The 19371-nt window shown below is 27.8% G+C and overlaps 2 protein-coding genes across 4 annotated transcripts in view; one reads left to right on the forward strand and one right to left on the reverse strand.

The window, feature by feature from the left end:
- LOC134294877 (iron-sulfur cluster co-chaperone protein HscB-like) overlaps window positions 1-3800 on the reverse strand; it is a 25982-nt gene extending 22182 nt beyond the window's left edge. For both annotated transcript variants that reach the window (XM_062966662.1, XM_062966661.1), the window contains exons 1-2: window positions 2702-3800; window positions 1-22 (exon numbers count right to left, since the gene is read on the reverse strand). The exon at window positions 1-22 is cut by the window's left edge and continues 75 nt beyond it. In XM_062966662.1, the coding sequence (XP_062822732.1) occupies window positions 1-22; window positions 2702-2886 (207 nt within the window). In that variant the 5' untranslated portion in view covers window positions 2887-3800. The remainder of the gene's footprint in view (window positions 23-2701) is intronic.
- A 489-nt stretch (window positions 3801-4289) lies between these two features.
- Window positions 4290-18697, forward strand: LOC134294869 (serine/threonine-protein kinase Chk2-like). Of its 2 annotated transcripts, XM_062966651.1 has the most exons (14): window positions 4290-4544; window positions 7275-7387; window positions 9682-9829; window positions 10838-10928; window positions 11974-12070; window positions 12501-12554; window positions 12644-12705; window positions 13174-13273; window positions 13495-13584; window positions 15900-16072; window positions 16170-16282; window positions 18095-18180; window positions 18294-18356; window positions 18481-18697. In XM_062966651.1, the coding sequence occupies exons 1-14, from the start codon at window positions 4322-4324 to the stop codon at window positions 18556-18558; spliced, it is 1491 nt and encodes a 496-aa protein (XP_062822721.1). In that variant the 5' UTR covers window positions 4290-4321; the 3' UTR covers window positions 18559-18697. The 2 variants fall into 2 exon arrangements, with proteins under 2 accessions (XP_062822721.1, XP_062822722.1); XM_062966652.1 differs by lacking the exon at window positions 4290-4544 and having other exon boundaries at window positions 9679-9829.
- Window positions 18698-19371: the final 674 nt, after the last annotated feature.

Here is a 19371-nt window from a genome sequence, read left to right on the forward strand (position 1 = left end):
GTCCAATCGGAAGCGGCGCTCGCTGCCGGGAAGGAAACATAAACAAGCCCCCATTAAGCAACATCCCATTCATAAAGATCCCATTCATAAAGATCCCATTCATAAAAATACAGACATGGCTAATATTGGTCTATTGGGAGGATAGCCACGCCCCTTCATTTGCATGCCGCTTCTGATTGGCCCCTGAGTGAGGAGCCGCCCCATCACTATTATCGCATAGAGAAAGATGTATTAATACATTATTATTAATACATTATATAATTATATGTTTGGTTATATATTTTAATATATTATTTATATATTATAATTATATAATATTATATTATTAGTATTAATTTATATTTATTTACTAATATTTATCAACACTATGATTATATCTTATAAACATCATTATATTTCTTAATATGTATTATCATGTATTATTGCTACAGTAGAGTCTCACTTATCCAACACTCGCTTATCCACTCACTTATCCAACACTCGCTGTATTAAGAAATATAATGATGGTTATAATATATAATTATAGTGTTGATAAATATTAGTAAATAAATATAAATTAATACTAATAATATAATATTATATAATTATAATATATAAATAATATATTAAAATATATAACCAAACATATAATTATATAATGTATTAATAATAATAATATAATAGCATTAATAAATATGAATAAATGAATGTAAAAATAATGGTAATAATATGTAATTACATGAACAAATTATAATTATATAATATTATATTATTAGTATTAATTTATATTTATTTACTAATATTTATCAACACTATGATTATATATTATAACCATCATTATATTTCTTAATATGTATTATCATGTATTATTGCTATTAATGTATTTGTTCATTAATATTTATTATTACATGTATTTGTTAAAATTTGTTCATGTAATTACATATTATTACCATTATTTTTACATTCATTTATTCATATTTATTAATGCTATTATATTATTATTATTAATACATTATATAATTATATGTTTGGTTATATATTTTAATATATTATTTATATATTATAATTATATAATATTATATTATTAGTATTAATTTATATTTATTTACTAATATTTATCAACACTATAATTATATATTATAACCATCATTATATTTCTTAATATGTATTATCATGTATTATTGCTATTAATGTATTTGTTCATTAATATTTATTATTACATGTATTTGTTAAAATTTGTTCATGTAATTACATATTATTGCCATTATTTTTACATTCATTTATTCATATTTATTAATGCTATTATATTATTATTATTAATACATTATATAATTATATGTTTGGTTATATATTTTAATATATTATTTATATATTATAATTATATAATATTATATTATTAGTATTAATTTATATTTATTTACTAATATTTATCAACACTATGGTTATATATTATAACCATCATTATATTTCTTAATATGTATTATCATGTATTATTGCTATTAATGTATTTGTTCATTAATATTTATTATTACATGTATTTGTTAAAATTTGTTCATGTAATTACATATTATTACCATTATTTTTACATTCATTTATTCATACTTATTAATGCTATTATATTAATTCATATTTATTAATACTTATATTTTTAGTATTTATTAATACTAATATTAATTAATATTTAGTAATGTTATAAATTAATTATTAGTATTTATTAATACTATAATGGAAATGATGGAAATGTATATATATATATATAATTGTCATTATGTTACATTCATTTAATATTTATTAATACTATAATATATAATTATCATCATTATTATATAAATAATTTAATATTTATTAATGTATTTATATACTATTGCCATTATTACCATTATTAGTACGTTCATTTAATAATTTTTATTAACACTATAATATATCATTATACTATATTAATATTTATTAATTTAATTACATATTGTTGCCACTATTGTTACATTTGTTAATATTTATTAATACTATAATATATTTTCATTATCATATTTATTAAATAATATTTATTAATATAATGATATATTATTCCCATGATTCTTATATGTATTTATTAATATATAAAAATATCATATACTATTGCCATTATATATACTATTGCCATTATTAATTTATTTATTAGTATTTCTCAATATTGAATTTATTAGTATTAGTATACGATTTATTAGTATTTCTTAATCTTAACATTAAGTATATGTAAATTAATTCAATAGTATATTAACACATAAATTAATATTTCTGAATACAAGTAATATTGTTTTATTATATCAATATTTATATATTAAATGCCCCTTTCTTGCAATATCAGAACGGGAAGCCACGCCCCCTTCGTTAGCATAACCCCGCCTTAAACTAAGGGCCACGCCCCCCTGGTTCAAACAGCAGCGTTAGCCACGGCTCATTTGCATAGCCACGCCCCTTAACGCAAGAAACGCCTATTTTGAAACGCTAGCCACGCCCCTCTGGTTACAAAGACTCTTGGCCACGCCCCCATGATATGGGACATCTCTCATTGGTTGGAGCGGCGCCCCAATCAGGCCACGCCCCCCGGCTTCGAGCGTTGCCCTTAGCGACGCCTCTCCGCTGCACTGCGCATGCTCGGCGCGGCCCAGACCCGTGTCCTATCTCCCCAGGCCCCGGGTAACGTGTGAATGGGCGTTTTTCGCGTGTTTTCGCCATTTCTTACCATCCCATGACGCTGAAGAGGTCCTGCTGGGGTTCCGGGGCCTGAAGGGCGCGGCAAGACGGGCAGAAGCGGTGCTGGGACCCGTTGGCAGGCAGGGCGAGGCCGCAGCTCCAGCAGGAGAGCCAGGCCCGGGACGAGAGCGCCCTCCAAGGCCTCAGGCCCGGCCGGAGCGCCCACAGCCACATCTCCAAGCCTCGAGGACGGGGGAGTGGCCTTTTTTAGGTGTGCGCATGCGCGAGATTGCCCTCAAGGCCCGTTACAGTTTTGCGCATGCGTACCAATCACTGATTTGCCTCAGTTGCAGGTCTGCGCATGAGTAGCATTCATCAATTTCCCTCGGTTATTCATTCACGCATGCGCCGTTTTCTCCTCAGCGTCTGTTCCAGATCTGCGCATGCGCGCCATTCATTTTTTCCCTCAGTTACAGAACAACGCATGCGTAGTATTCGCTTCAGCGAGTCAGGAACAGTCTGCGCGTGCGCGCTTTCATAATTTTCCTGTGCAGTATTTTCGAGCCGGTTACAGTTCTGCGCATGCGCGCCATTCATTAATTTACTCAATTACACATCCACGCATGCGCGTTAATCTCCTCAGTTGTACGCATGCGTAAAATTATTTTTTTCCCTCTCCGTTATTACACCATATTCTCCTCAGAGGGCCAGCTATAAGTCTGCGCATGCGCACCATTCACTGTTTCGCTTCATGTACAGCGCTGCGCACGCGTGCCATTCTCCCATTCGTTTCAGTATTCTCCTCAGCCTGTTATTGCTCTGCGCATGCGCGCCATTCACTGTTTCGCCTCAATTGCAGCTGTGCGCATGCGTGCCATTCGCCCATTCGCTTCAGTTACACAGTATTCTCAGACCGCCTGTTATAGCTCTGCGCATGCGCGCCATTCATTGTTGCGCTTCATGTACAGCGCTGCGCATGCGTGCCATTCTCCCATTCGTTTCAGTATTCTCAACCTGTTATTGCTCTGCGCATACGCGCCATTCACTGTTTCGCCTCAATTGCAGCTGTGCGCATGCGTGCCATTCACCCCTTCGCTTCAGTTACACAGTATTCTCAGACCGCCTGTTATAGCTCTGCGCATGCGCGCCATTCATTGTTGCGCTTCACGTACAGCGCTGCGCATGCGTGCCATTCTCCCATTCGTTTCAGTATTCTCAACCTGTTATTGCTCTGCGCATACGCGCCATTCACTGTTTCGCCTCAATTGCAGCTGTGCGCATGCGTGCCATTCACCCCTTCGCTTCAGTTACACAGTATTCTCAGACCGCCTGTTATAGCTCTGCGCATGCGCGCCATTCATTGTTGCGCTTCACGTACAGCAATGCGCATGCGTGCCATTCTCCCATTCGTTTCAGTTACACAGTATTCTCCTCAGACAGCCGGTTATAACTCTGCGCATGCGCACCATTCACTGTTTCGCCTGTTACAGCTCTACGCATGCGCGACATTCGCTAATTCGCCTCAGTAATAGCGAGAGGAAGCCCTCTCTCAGGCTGCCATTGGCTGAGGAGGGAGCCAAGACGGCTGTGATTGGCTCAGGCGATCACGTGCCTGTACAAAAACGAGCGGGAAGCTTCGCGGCGCTTCAGTCTCTTCAGGATTCCGGCGATGTCGCTTCAGGAGGAGGAGAAGGCCGAGGCGGGCCCCAGTTCGGCGTCCGCCTCAGGCTCCTCGAGCTCGGCCACGGCGAGCTCCGTGGACACGCTGCCCACCCAGGAGGCGCTCCCTTCCATCCCGGAGGAAGGAGGAGAAGGAGACGGAGGGGACGGGCGAGGCCCGGCCAAGGCCTGGGGAAGGCTCTTCGGCCTCTCGCCTGGATTCCACAATCTCGGTAGGTAGGCCTCTCTCCCCTCATTAACTGTTATTTATTATATTTGTATTATTTAGTATTTTTATGTTATTATTATTTATACTCCCATTCACTATTATATACATATCATAATTATATATAATTGGAATTATTTTTACATTTATTTATTAATATGTATTTATTAATATTATTATCAATGCCAGTATTATGTATTTATTTTTGTTTTATATCATTAATATTTATTTATTAATATTATAATCAGTGCCATTATTATGTATTTTTGTTTTGTATCATTATTCTTTATATTTTCTTTATTGTTTAGTGTTAAATCATTTTATTATTATATTATTTTTTATGTTTTATATTAGTATTAGTATTGTTATTATATTATCACTATTTATATATTATATGTGTAATTGTATTATATTCTATTGTATTATCTTGTTATTATATTATTTTTATTAGTACAGTAGAGTCTCACTTATCCAACACTCGCTTATCCAACATTCTGGATTATCCAACGCATTTTTGTAGTCAATATATCGTGATATTTTGGGGCTAAATTCGTAAATACAGTATGAAATGATAAAAATAATATAATAATATAGTGATACAGTAGAGTCTCACTTATCCAACACTCGCTTATCCAACGTTCTGGATTATCCAATGCATTTTGTAGTCAATGTTTTCAATATATCATGATATTTTGGGGCTAAATTCGTAAATACAGTAATTACAACATAACATTACTGCGAATTGAACTGCTTTTTCTGTCAAATTTGTTGTATAACATGATGTTTTGGTGCTTAATTTGTAAAATCATAACCTAATTTGATGTTTAATAGGCTTTTCCTTAATCCCTCCTTATTATCCAACATATTCGCTTATCCAAGCTTCTGCCGGCCTGTTTAGCTTGGATAAGTGAGACTCTACTGTATTAGCATTACTATTACTATATTATCACTTTTTATATATTATATGTATTTATTTTTATTGTATTATTCTGTTTTATTATCTTTTTATCAATATATTATTATATTAATGTTATTACTACTATTATTGTATTTATTATATATATAATTTATATTTGTTATTTATTATATTTTATTTATTTTATATTTTACTAGCTTTGCCTGGCCACGACTTATGGGAATCCTTATGGAATAGCAGTGAATAGCCTTGCAGTCTCAAAGCCTAGCCGTTTTCTGGATTAGCTGGAGCTTTTTGTTGTATGAACGTAGAGGCATGGATGAGGGGTTGTGCTGCCAAGTTTAGTGTTTCTGGGATGTGTAGTTTTGTTGTTTTGTCCTTGGCCGAAATTTCATTACCCTTCTATATATATAAAAGAGTGATGGCATCATGGCGACCCACAAAACAACAAAACTAAAGGCCCCCCAACCTCGAAATTTGACAACACAACCCATCATCCACGCCTCTAGGTTGATACAACAAAAAGAAAAGAAAAATAAAGTCCTAATTAGAGAGAGAGGAATAATTGCTTTTATCCAATTGCTGCCAGTTAGAAGGCTGAGCTCCTCCAACTTGGTCTCCTAGCGACCCAATAAAAAATAATAAAAAACATTAAAAAATTAATATGTTGTCGTTTATGTATATATATAAAAGAGTGATGGCATCATGGCGACGCACAAAACAACAAAACTACAGGCCCCCCAACCTCGAAATTTGACGACACAACCCATCATCCACGCCTCTAGGTTGATACAACAAAAAGAAAAGAAAAATAAAGTCCTAATTAGAGAGAGAGGAATAATTGCTTTTATCCAATTGCTGCCAGTTAGAAGGCTGAGCTCCTCCAACTTGGTCTCCTAGCGACCCAATAAAAAATAATAAAAAACATTAAAAAATTAATATGTTGTCGTTTATGTATATATATAAAAGAGTGATGGCATCATGGCGACGCACAAAACAACAAAACTACAGGCCCCCCAACCTCGAAATTTGACGACACAACCCATCATCCACGCCTCTAGGTTGATACAACAAAAAGAAAAGAAAAATAAAGTCCTAATTAGAGAGAGAGGAATAATTGCTTTTATCCAATTGCTGCCAGTTAGAAGGCTGAGCTCCTCCAACTTGGTCTCCTAGCGACCCAATAAAAAATAATAAAAAACATTAAAAAATTAATATGTTGTCGTTTATGTATATATATAAAAGAGTGATGGCATCATGGCGACGCACAAAACAACAAAACTACAGGCCCCCCAACCTCGAAATTTGACGACACAACCCATCATCCACGCCTCTAGGTTGATACAACAAAAAGAAAAGAAAAATAAAGTCCTAATTAGAGAGAGAGAGGAATAATTGCTTTTATCCAATTGCTGCCAGTTAGAAGGCTAAGCTCCTCCAACTTGGTCTCCTAGCGACCCAATAAAAAATAATAAAAAACATTAAAAAATTAATACAATAAAATACTATAATAACAGAAAATAACTAAAAATAATACAAGAAAATAATAAAATATAATAAATAAAAATATAACTTACAATAAAATTAATTTAAAAAATGCAAGTAACGTTAAATAAAAATTACACAACAATTTTTAACCAATACCACCACCACTTTGCCACAGCAACGCGTGGCCGGGCACAGCTAGTGGCTATATATATTAATATTATTATATTATTATTATAGTAATCATGCTCTATATTTAATCTATATTTATAAATCCTTGCCCTGCGCCTTTAAATATGCAAATGAGGGCTGCTGAATATGCAAATGTCTTGACAGATTGCATTAATGGGGAATATAGTTTCGGGCGGGATCCCTCCTGCGACTACGTCTTCCAGAGGTCAGCTGAGTTATACCAACAAAGCAGTAAGAAGCACTTCCGTATTATACGGGTATTTATTTATTTATTATTATTTAGTTTTGGTATTATTTATCATAATTATTATAATACTATGTTTAGAATTATTATTATAGCTTTATATTCAATATTATTTGTATCAATAATTTGTATTATTACATATAGATTCTTGTTCTTAATATTATTTTCACGATCCCATATATTATTACTTATATTATTATTACTATTATTATTTATTTATTTATTTATTTATTTGCGACATTTATATACCGCCCTTCTCACCCCGAAGGGGACTCAGGGCAGTTTACAAGTATATATACATACAATATATTATATTATACAACTATATTGCAATATGATTAGTAATATTGCATGTAATATCAATATACAATTGTAATAGTGAATTATAATTATTATTACATTGTATTACAACATAATACTATTATTAATATTAATATTATATATATTCATGTGTGTGCGTTATTATTTATTATTTCCACGATCCCATAAATTATATTATTATTAGTATCATTATCATTATTTTCCAGATTCCATATTATTTTATATTATTGTTATTATTTAATATTATTATTATTGTTTTTATTATTGATATTTCCATGATCCCATATATTATTACTTATATTATTATTACTATTATTATTTCCACGATCCCATAAATTATATTATTATTAGTATCATTATCATTATTTTCCAGATTCCATATTATTTTATATTATTGTTATTATTTAATATTATTATTATTGTTTTTATTATTGATATTTCCATGATCCCATATATTATTACTTATATTATTATTACTATTATTATTATTTCCACGATCCCATAAATTATATTATTATTAGTATCATTATCATTATTTTCCAGATTCCATATTATTTTATATTATTGTTATTATTTAATATTATTATTATTATTATTATTATTATTATTATTATTATTTTTATTATTGATATTTCCATGATCCCATATATTATTACATATATTATTATCATATTATTATTATTTCCATGATCCCATTAATTATATTATTATTCTTATTATTATCATATATTGCTGTTTTGATTTTATGTTGTACTGTTTATTTTATGTAATGTATTATTTAATTGTATTATGTTATGGTTTATTGTATTGTCTTGGGCATGGCCCCATGTAAGCCCCCCCGAGTCCCCATTGGGGAGATGGTGGCGGGGTATAAATAAAGTTTTATTATTATTATTATTATTATTATTATTATTATCATGATATTATTATTATTTTCCAGATCTCTATATATTATATAATATTATTATTATTTCCATGGTGGGATAAATTATATCATCATCATTATATTTCTATTTTTATTGTTATTATTATTAATATTATTATCGTATTATTATTATTTTCCAGATTCCATATTATATTATTATCATAATATTATTATTATTTCCATGGTGGGATAAATTATATCATCATCATTATCATATTTCTATTTTTATTGTTATTATTATTAATATTATTATCGTATTATTATTATTTTCCAGATTCCATATTAAATTATTATCATAATATTATTACATAGATGGTCCCATAAATTATAATATTACTGTTATTATCATCGTCATCATCATATTATTATTATTATTTTCCAGATTCCATATTATATTATTATCATAATATTATTACATAGATGGTCCCATAAATTATAATATTACTGTTATTATCATCGTCATCATATTATTATTATTATTTTCCAGATTCCATATTATATTATAATATTATTATTGTTTTTATTATTAATATCTCCAGGATCCCATATGTTGTTATTATTATTATTATTATTATTATTATTATTATTATTATGTTATTATTATTATTATTATTATTTTCCAGATTCCATATTATATTATTATCATAATATTATTACATAGATGGTCCCATAAATTATAATATTACTGTTATTATCATCGTCATCATATTATTATTATTATTTTCCAGATTCCATATTATATTATAATATTATTATTGTTTTTATTATTAATATCTCCAGGATCCCATATGTTGTTATTATTATTATTATTATTATTATTATTATGTTATTATTATTATTATTATTATTATTTTCCAGATTCCATATTAAATTATTATCATAATATTATTACATAGATGGTCCCATAAATTATAATATTACTGTTATTATCATCGTAATCATATTATTATTATTATTTTCCAGATTCCATATTATATTATAATATTATTATTGTTTTTATTATTAATATCTCCAGGATCCCATATGTTATTATAATATTGTTGTTATTATGATGTGAGTAGGAGGAGCCTGGCCTGGGTGTGGGCGTGGCCTATTTGGAAGACCAGAGCGCTAACGGGACGTTCGTTAACGGGACGCTAATTGGGAAAGGAAAGAAGACCCCGCTGGCCAACGGAGCCGAGATCGCCCTTGCCCTCCCCTTCCACAAAGGTCAGGATATGATAATAATAATAATAATAATAATAATTAATACAACAACAATAATATGAAGAAATAAATAATATATAATAATATAAATGAATAATATGAAATAATAATAGTATGTGATATAATAATAATGTAATACAATAATATATAAATAATAATATGAAATAATACTAATAATAATGGTAATAAAATGTATATACATATATTAGTAATGATAATATAATAACTAATAATAATTATATTAATATAATTAATAATAATATAATATAGCAATAATATACATATCCTAATAATAATAATAATATGGAGAAATGAATAATATATATAATATAAATGAAAAATATGAAATGCAAGTAATAATTAAATAATATAAAAAAATAATGTATATATAATATAATATATATTAATATTGTATAATATATAAACAATAATAATATGAAATAATAATAATAATACAATAAAAATAATACAAAATATAATCTATAATAAAAATAAAATAATAAAAATATATTACAACATAATTACAAAATAATAATAATGATAATACAAAATATTATCTATAATAAAATAATAAAACTATGATAATATTACAACATAATTACAAAATAATAATCATGATAATATAAAAACAACTGATTAATACTACAAAAGAATAATATGAAATAATAGTAATAATTATAATATAATGTATAATAGTGTCATTAAATAATATATAATATTAATAGTAATAATCATAAAAATGTATATATTAATATAAAATAGTAATACTAATAATATGAAGTAATTATAAATAATATGAAAGTAGTAATAGTTTAATAATGATGTCATACAATAGTGTATAAATATTAATAATAATATGAAATAATATTACTAATAATTATATAATATAATAATGTGTAATAATAACATGATGTAATAATAATAATAATAATAATAATAATAATATACATATCAAAATAATAGCAACATAATATAGTAATAATAATAATATATATTAATATTTCCTTCCAGTTTTTTTTTTTTGTGACTTAATGTCTGACCAATCCATGGGTTTTCCTCCGGCCTTAAAGGAGAAGTACGTCATTTCCAAAACACTTGGAACGTGAGTCCGATTATATATTATATATTAATATTACATTTTATTCTTTATTTTTGTTTTATCTTTTATTCAATATCATTTTTTATTATTTATATATATATATATATATATGAATTTTAAAATATTTAATATTTTTAATAATATTATATTATTATATTATAAATATAATAATAACAAGATATAATATTTATACATTATAATATATTATGATAATATAATAAATAGAATAAGATTTATTTATACATAATGTGGTAATATAAAATAATAAACAGAATATAATAAATATAAGAAAAATATATACATATTATATTATTACAATAATATAATAAATATAATAATAACAGAATGCATTTATACATATATTATTTACATAATAATAATATATTACAGTAATATAATAAATAGAATAACAAAATATTTATACATATTATAATTACAGTAATGTAATAACTAGAATAACAAAATATATGTATACATAATATATTATAATAATATAATAAAATAATAACAAAATATTATATTTATACATAATGTATTATTACATAAATGTAATAATGACAAAATATAGTATTTATATATAATAATATTATATAATATAACTAATTATAATATTTATATATGTTTACCCTTCCAATTTTTTATTTCATATTATATTTTTTATATTATATTTATTATATTTACTACCTTGGGGAACCAGGTTATTGAAATAAATTATTGTTTATTATTATTATTATTATTATTATTAAATTATTGTTTGTTTTGGGATGTTAGGGTTCAGTGCTGTCTGGATAAGGGTGAACTACAGTTGGCCGTGAATATAATATAATATATATAATATAAAGTTCGTCATTCAGGGTCCCGTACCTATTGATCTACTCGCATTGCGTGTTTCAGAATAAAAATATCATTTTCCATCTCATATTGCTTTTTTATATATTTGTATTCTTATGTTTTGTTTCAAGTATATTTTAATGAGACCCACCGTATGCAAATGAGGTCACTGAATATGCAAATGAGGTCATTAAATATGTGAATTTCTCCCGTTTAGGGGCGCCTGCGGGGAAGTGAAGCTGGCCTTTGAGAGAGAGACTTGCCTTAAAGTCGCTATTAAAATAATCAACAAGAAGAAGTGCCTCCTCGAAAACGTAGGTCGTCATCACTATTATTATTATTATACATTACATTATTATTATAGTACTATACATTATTTTCATATATTATATTTATTATTTTAATATATTATTGTTATATTATCTGACATTGTTATATTGCTATATTAGTATATAAATTATTATATTATTATGACATATTCTTAATTTATTATATATTATTATGATTACATTACATTTATTATTATATTTTAGTATTTATACTAAATATTTAGTATTTAGTATTAGTATATTTTATATTGATTATTAAATTATAATACATTATTTTATATTATTATTATTAAATTTATTATAATATGACATTATTATGTTGTATTATTATTATGTTATATTTAGTATATTCATTATTATATTATTATACATTAATACTATATTATTTGATTGTATTTTGATTTTATAATTTCAGGACCGGCCACTAAACGTTGAAACCGAAGTGGAGATTTTGAAGAAAGTTGATCATGTAAATAAATAAATATATATATATAAAATAAGTAAAAATATTCTTAATTAAATAGATATAATTATTATCCCCTTCCCCACTCTTTTTAGCCCTGTTTAATCAAGATTAAAGACTTCTACGAAGGGGAAGATTTCTATATAGTGCTTGAATTGTGAGTTCATATTATATTTATATTTTATTACCATTGTTTATAAAATACATAAACATTTAAAATATATTAATATACAGTATATAATCTTTAATATTTTATTATTATTTTATATATTATATATATTAACTTTTTGTCTATTATGTTATTGTATAATAGTAAAATTTTATTATATAATTAAAAACATTAAAATTATATTTTGTTACCATTGTAATAACAATACATGAACCTTTAAAATACATTAATATATAGTAATTATAGTATAGTAGTATTACTATATTATTATTTTATATATATTTAGTTTTTGTCTATTGTATAATATAATATTAAAATTGTAATATATGATTAAAATCATTAAAATAAAATAAATAATAGTTGTATATATATATGATTATATAATTTATATATAATGATGCTATACTATAATAATATATATTATTTAAAATTTAAAATTATTATTATTATATGTAGGATGGAAGGAGGGGAACTTTTCTACAAAGTCCGAAGGCCGGCCAAACTGAGCGAAGAAACCTGCAAACTCTATTTCTATCAAATGTTGTTGGCAGTTCAGGTGAATTATTATTAGTATTATTATTATATTTTATTTATTATATTTTATTTATATTATATTTAATTATTATATTTTAATTATATTATATTTAATTATTATATGTTAATTATATTATATTTAATTATTATATTTTAATTATATTATATTTAACTATTATATTATTATTATGATATTTTAATTTATTATATGTTAATAATTAGTGATTTATATCTCCATGGCAGTATCTCCACCAGAATGGCATCATCCACCGGGATCTCAAGCTGGAAAACATCCTTCTCTCCTCTCCGTCCGAGGAAAAATGCCTCATCAAAGTAAGATAGATTTATTTCAGTGGATTAGTTCTACAAGTATTCTTGTGAATATATTTACAATAATTTCTGTGAATATTTTAATGTTTTTATGAATGAATTTTTATGAATCTGTGACTATTTTAATGAATATTTTTATGATTATTTCTGTGAATATCTTAACAAATTATTTCCCTGAATATGTTAATGGATATTTGTGATTATGAATATATGTAAATATTGTAGCAAATATATTTTTGTGAATATATTTAGTGAACATTCTGCCAATATTTTAGGAATATTTTCATGATTATTTTTGTGAATATTTTTCAAATATTTCAGTGAATATATTTCATGAATATTTCTGTGAAGTCTTTCCCTAATATTTCAGGGAGTATTTTTAATGAATATTTATGCAAACATTTTTATGAATATTTATGTGATTATTTCTATGAATATTTTTAGGAATATATTTTATAAATATTGTAATGAATATATTTTTGTGAATATATTTTGCGAATGTTTTTGTGAACATATTTTGTGAACATTCTGCAAATATTTTATGATTACAGTAGAGTCTCACTTATCCAAGCCTCGATTATCCAAATTTCTGGATTATCCAAGCCATATTGATATCGTACAATATAGAAATTTATTGCCAGTATTGTGCTATTCTAATAATATGAAATTGTATGTAAATTTAATTTGTAAGCCGCTCTGAGTCCCCTTCCTGGTGAGAAGGGCGGGATATAAATGTATTAAACAAACAAACAAACAAATAAATAAATTCTTGTAGTCAATGTTTTCAATATGATATTTTGGTGCTAAATTCGTAAATACAGTAATTACATCATAACATTACCGTGGATTGAACTGCTTTTTCTGTCAAATTTGTTGTAAAACATGATGTTTTGGTGCTTAATTTGTAAAATCATAACCTAATTTGATGTTTAATAGGCTTTTCCTTAATCCCTCATTATTATCCAAGATATTCACTTATCCAAGCTTCTGCTGGCCCGTTTAGCTTCGATAAGTGAGACTACTGTATTTCTTTGAATATTTCAGTGAATATATTTTATGAATATATTTTATGTATACAGTAGAGTCTCGCTTATCCAACACTCGCTTATCCAACGTTCTGGATTATCCAACGCATTTTTGTAGTCAATGTTTTAAAATATATCATGATATTTTGGTGCTAAATTTGTAAATACAGTAATTACAACGTAACATTACTGCGGATTGAACTGCTTTTTCTGTTAGATTTGTTGTAAAACATGATGTTTTGGTGCTTAATTTGTAAAATCATAACCTAATTTGATGTTTAATAGGCTTTTCCTTAATCTTTATTATCCAAGATATTCGCTTATCTAACATTTTGCTGGCTTATGTTGGATAAGCGAGACTACTGTATTTCTTTGAATATTTCAGTGAATATATTTTATGAATACATTTTATGTATACAGTAGAGTCTCACTTATCCAACACTCGCTTATCCAACGTTCTGGATTATCCAACACATTTTTGTAGTCAATGTTTTAAAATATATCATGATGTTTTGGTGCTTAATTTGTAAAATCATAACCTAATTTGATGTTTAATAGGCTTTTCCTTAATCTTTATTATCCAAGATATTCGCTTATCCAAGCGTCTGCTGGCCCGTTTAGCTTGGATAAGTGAGACTACTGTATTTCTTTGAATATTTCAGTGAATATATTTTATGTATATTTGTTTTATTTCTATGAATATTTTAATGAACTTATTTTTATGAATATTTCCGAGAATCAGAGAGTTGTATGTTTTCCGGGCTCCTTTCGACAACACATTTCTGAGAATATTTCTATGAATACATTTCTGTGATTATTCCTGTGAATATTTCAACAATATTTTCCCTAATATTTCAGGGAACATTTTTAATAAATACTAGCTGTGCCCGGCCACGCGTTGCTGTGGCGAAGTATGATGGTATGGGAAATAAAGTATTGAGGAATTGGTGGTAGTTAAAGTAAAGGGTCCCCTGGGGTGAGTGGGTTGCTAGGAGACCAAGTGGGCGGAGCTTAGCCTTCTAACTGGCAGCAATTGGATAAAAACAATTATTCCTCTCCCTCTAATTAGGACTTTATTTGTCTTTTCTTTTTGTTGTATCAACCTAGAGGCATGGATGAGGGGTTGTGCTGTCAATTTTTGAGGTTGTGGGGTGTTTACTTTTGTTGTTTTGTCCGCTGCCGTGATGCCATCACTCTTTTATATATATAGATTTATGCAAACATTTTTAGGAATATTTAGGTGCATATTTTTAAAAATCAGATATATTACTGAATATATATATGTTTACGTAGGTCTCTGACTTTGGTCAGTCGAAGCTTTTGGGGGAGTCTTCCCTGATGCAGACGCTGTGCGGGACCCCCGACTACTTGGCCCCCGAAGTCCTGCGATTCGAATCCGGGGCCAAAGGGGGCGGTTACGGGCGTGCCGTCGACGCCTGGAGCCTCGGGGTCATCCTTTTCATATGGTATGTGGGTCTTTATAAAATATGCAAATTTATGTAATTTTTAAACATATGTAAATATAGGCAAAAATATGCAAATTTATTCTATTGTCACCCGCAGCCTTTCTGGGTACCCCCCTTTCTCGGAGACGCCTCAAAAGTGTCTCCGAGACCAGATTTGCGCCGGAAGTTTCACCTTCATCCAAGAGATATGGGACCACGTCTCCCAGGAAGGTAATACTTTTATATTTATTAATAATCTTAAAATATATATAATTTATCATTATATTTTCATTACAAATTTATTGCTAATTTTTGTACTTTATTATTTGTGTAGTATTTATTGTCATGTTTAGAATTATTATTATTATGTATTATTACATATGTTTACTATTATCACTATATATTTTTATTTTATTTGTATTATTTTATGAAATTATTATTTTTTAATTATTTATTCACTATACATGTATTTAGTATTTATTAACATATTTAGGATCATTATTACATATAATTACATGCCTATTATTATAATAATATATTATTATATATGTAGTACAGTAGAGTCTCACTTATCCAACACTTGCGTAAACAACGTTCTGGATTATCCAACCCATTTTTGTAGTCAATGTTTTCAATACATCATGATATTTTGGTGCTAAATTCGTAAATACAGTAATTACTACATAGCATTACTGTGTACTGAACTACAGTAGAGTCTCACTTATCCAACACTCGCTTATCCAACGTTCTGGATTATTCAACCCATTTTTGTAGTCAATGTTTTCAATACATCATGATATTTTGGTGCTAAATTCGTAAATACAGTAATTACTACATAGCATTACTGTGTACTGAACTACAGTAGAGTCTCACTTATCCAACACTCGCTTATCCAACGTTCTGGATTATCCAACGCATTTTTGTAGTCAATGTTTTCAATACATCATGATATTTTGGTGCTAAATTCGTAAATACAGTAATTACTACATAGCATTACTGTGTACTGAACTACAGTAGAGTCTCACTTATCCAACACTCGCTTATCCAACGTTCTGGATTATCCAACCCATTTTTGTAGTCAATGTTTTCAATACATCGTGATATTTTGGTGCTAAATTCGTAAATACAGTAATTACTACATAGCATTACTGTGTACTGAACTACTTTTTCTGTCAAATTTGTTGTATAACATGGTGTTTTGGAGCTTAATTTGTAAAATCATAACCTAATTTAATGTTTAATAGGCTTTTCCTAATATCTCCTTATTATCCAACATATTCGCTTATCCAACGTTCTGCCGGCCCGCTTACGTTGGATAAGCGAGACTCTACTGTATTTATTATCATATTTGTTGTTATTATTACATTATTTATTATAATTTGTAATGTATTATTGTCTGCAATGTATTTCTTATCACATTTAATATGATTATAAATTATTTTTGTTTTTTACATTTATTTTTTATGAATTTGAGAAATTATATTATTATTTATTCAGCGTATATATGTATTTAGTATTCAATATTATATTCGTATTATTACTATTACATATTATTATTATTACCTATTTATTATTTTTCTAATATGTTATTATTAGTTATTGTTAGATATGTATTTAGCATTACATATTATAGTTGATTATTATTGCATATTATTATTTGTAATATATTATTATATACATAGTATTTATTTAGTATTACTATTGTCACATATCTATTAATTGTTATTTTGAAATATATATGTAATTTATGATCACATTTAGTATTATTATATATTTTATATTCATTATTTTATAACTTATAATATTCATTCAGCTTATATATGTATTTAGTATTTATTATCATATTTAGTATTACATTTTTATTATTACATATTATGTAATTTATTATTAAATATGCAGTCTTATCATATTTAATATTACATATTATTATTATTATTATTTGTAAAATATTATATACATAGTACCTATCATATTTAGTATTATTATTCATATTTTTGTCATTATTATTTTTGGTAACATTATTATTAATATTATTATATCCAGCCTTAGATTTGGTCCGGAAATTGCTGGAAGTCGATCCCATCCGGCGTCTGACCATCCAGGAAGCCTTGCTTCACCCCTGGCTCCAAGTAATTTGCCTACATTTACATATATTTGCATACATTTGCATATTTTGAACATTTGTTGATATTATTATTATTATTAATAACAAATTATTATTTGTTGATATTATTATTTCCAGGATGAAGAGATGAAGCGCATTTTCCAGGAATTGGTTTCCAAAGCAGAGACGGCTCCAAATTTGGTAAGTTTAAAAAATATATGTATTATATATTTATCTTACACTATAATATTATATTTATATTTTAAATAGATTTAGTTTATTATATTTATATTTAATATTTAAACTTTTTCTCCCTTTTTTAAAGCTTGTTAAAGGAAGGAAAAGGCCACGGGCAGAAGACGAACTTGTGGGGCCCACAAAAGCTCGGAAACTCCAGCAATAATTAAGTTCCTATCTGATTATTATTTTCCTATTGTTTTTAAATACGGTTTTATATGTATATATGTGTATATTTCTGAAGAGTTTATATTTTTTCCCTGGTGGATTTTTATAGGAAAATAAAGAAATATATTAGACTTGGACGTTGCCCCTTTAAGAGCCTTAGCTCTTTCTCTGGTGAACTATAATTCCCATAAATCAAGGTAAATTTCCCCCAGACGTCTTCAGTATGTTCTGTTGGTCATGGGGAGTCCATGTGACATGTTTGGTCTGGGTCTGTCATTCGTGTGGGCCTATGATGGTCAACAGAAGACCTAAAGTGGTCAACTGAAGACCTACAAAGGTCAACGGAAGAACTATAATGATCAACATAGGATACCAATGGTCAACAGAAGGACTTTAATGGTCCACAGAAGACTTTATTGGTCAACAGAAAGTCCCAATGGTCAACAAATGGCTTCAGTGATCAACAGAATACTATAATGGTCAACAGAAGGCCCATAATGTCAACGGAAGGCCTATAATGGTCAACAATTGATAACAGTGGTCAACAGAAGACCTATAATAGTCAACAATGGATACCAATGGTCAACAGAAGGCCTATAATGATCAACGGAAGGCCTATAATGGTCATCAATGGGTATCAATGGTCAACAGAGGGACTATAATGGTCCACAGAAGGCTACAGTGGTCAACAGAAGGCTTATAATGGTCAATAGAAGATCTAAAGTGGTCAACAGAAGACCTACAAAGGTCAACGGAAGAACTATAATGATCAACAAAGGATACCAATGGTCGACAGAAGGCTTATAATGGT

This window comes from Anolis carolinensis, unplaced genomic scaffold (assembly GCF_035594765.1).
Source record: "Anolis carolinensis isolate JA03-04 unplaced genomic scaffold, rAnoCar3.1.pri scaffold_26, whole genome shotgun sequence".
NCBI classification, from domain to species: Eukaryota; Metazoa; Chordata; class Lepidosauria; order Squamata; family Dactyloidae; genus Anolis; species Anolis carolinensis.

Coding starts and splice junctions, on each gene's coding strand:
- LOC134294869 (XM_062966651.1), top strand. CDS start 4,322: ATGTCGCTTCAGGAGGAGGAGAAGGCCGAGGCGGGCCCCAGTTCGGCG. Junction 13,585..15,899: donor AGGAAAAATGCCTCATCAAA/GTAAGATAGATT, acceptor ATGTTTACGTAG/GTCTCTGACTTTGGTCAGTC. Junction 16,283..18,094: donor GGACCACGTCTCCCAGGAAG/GTAATACTTTTA, acceptor TATTATATCCAG/CCTTAGATTTGGTCCGGAAA.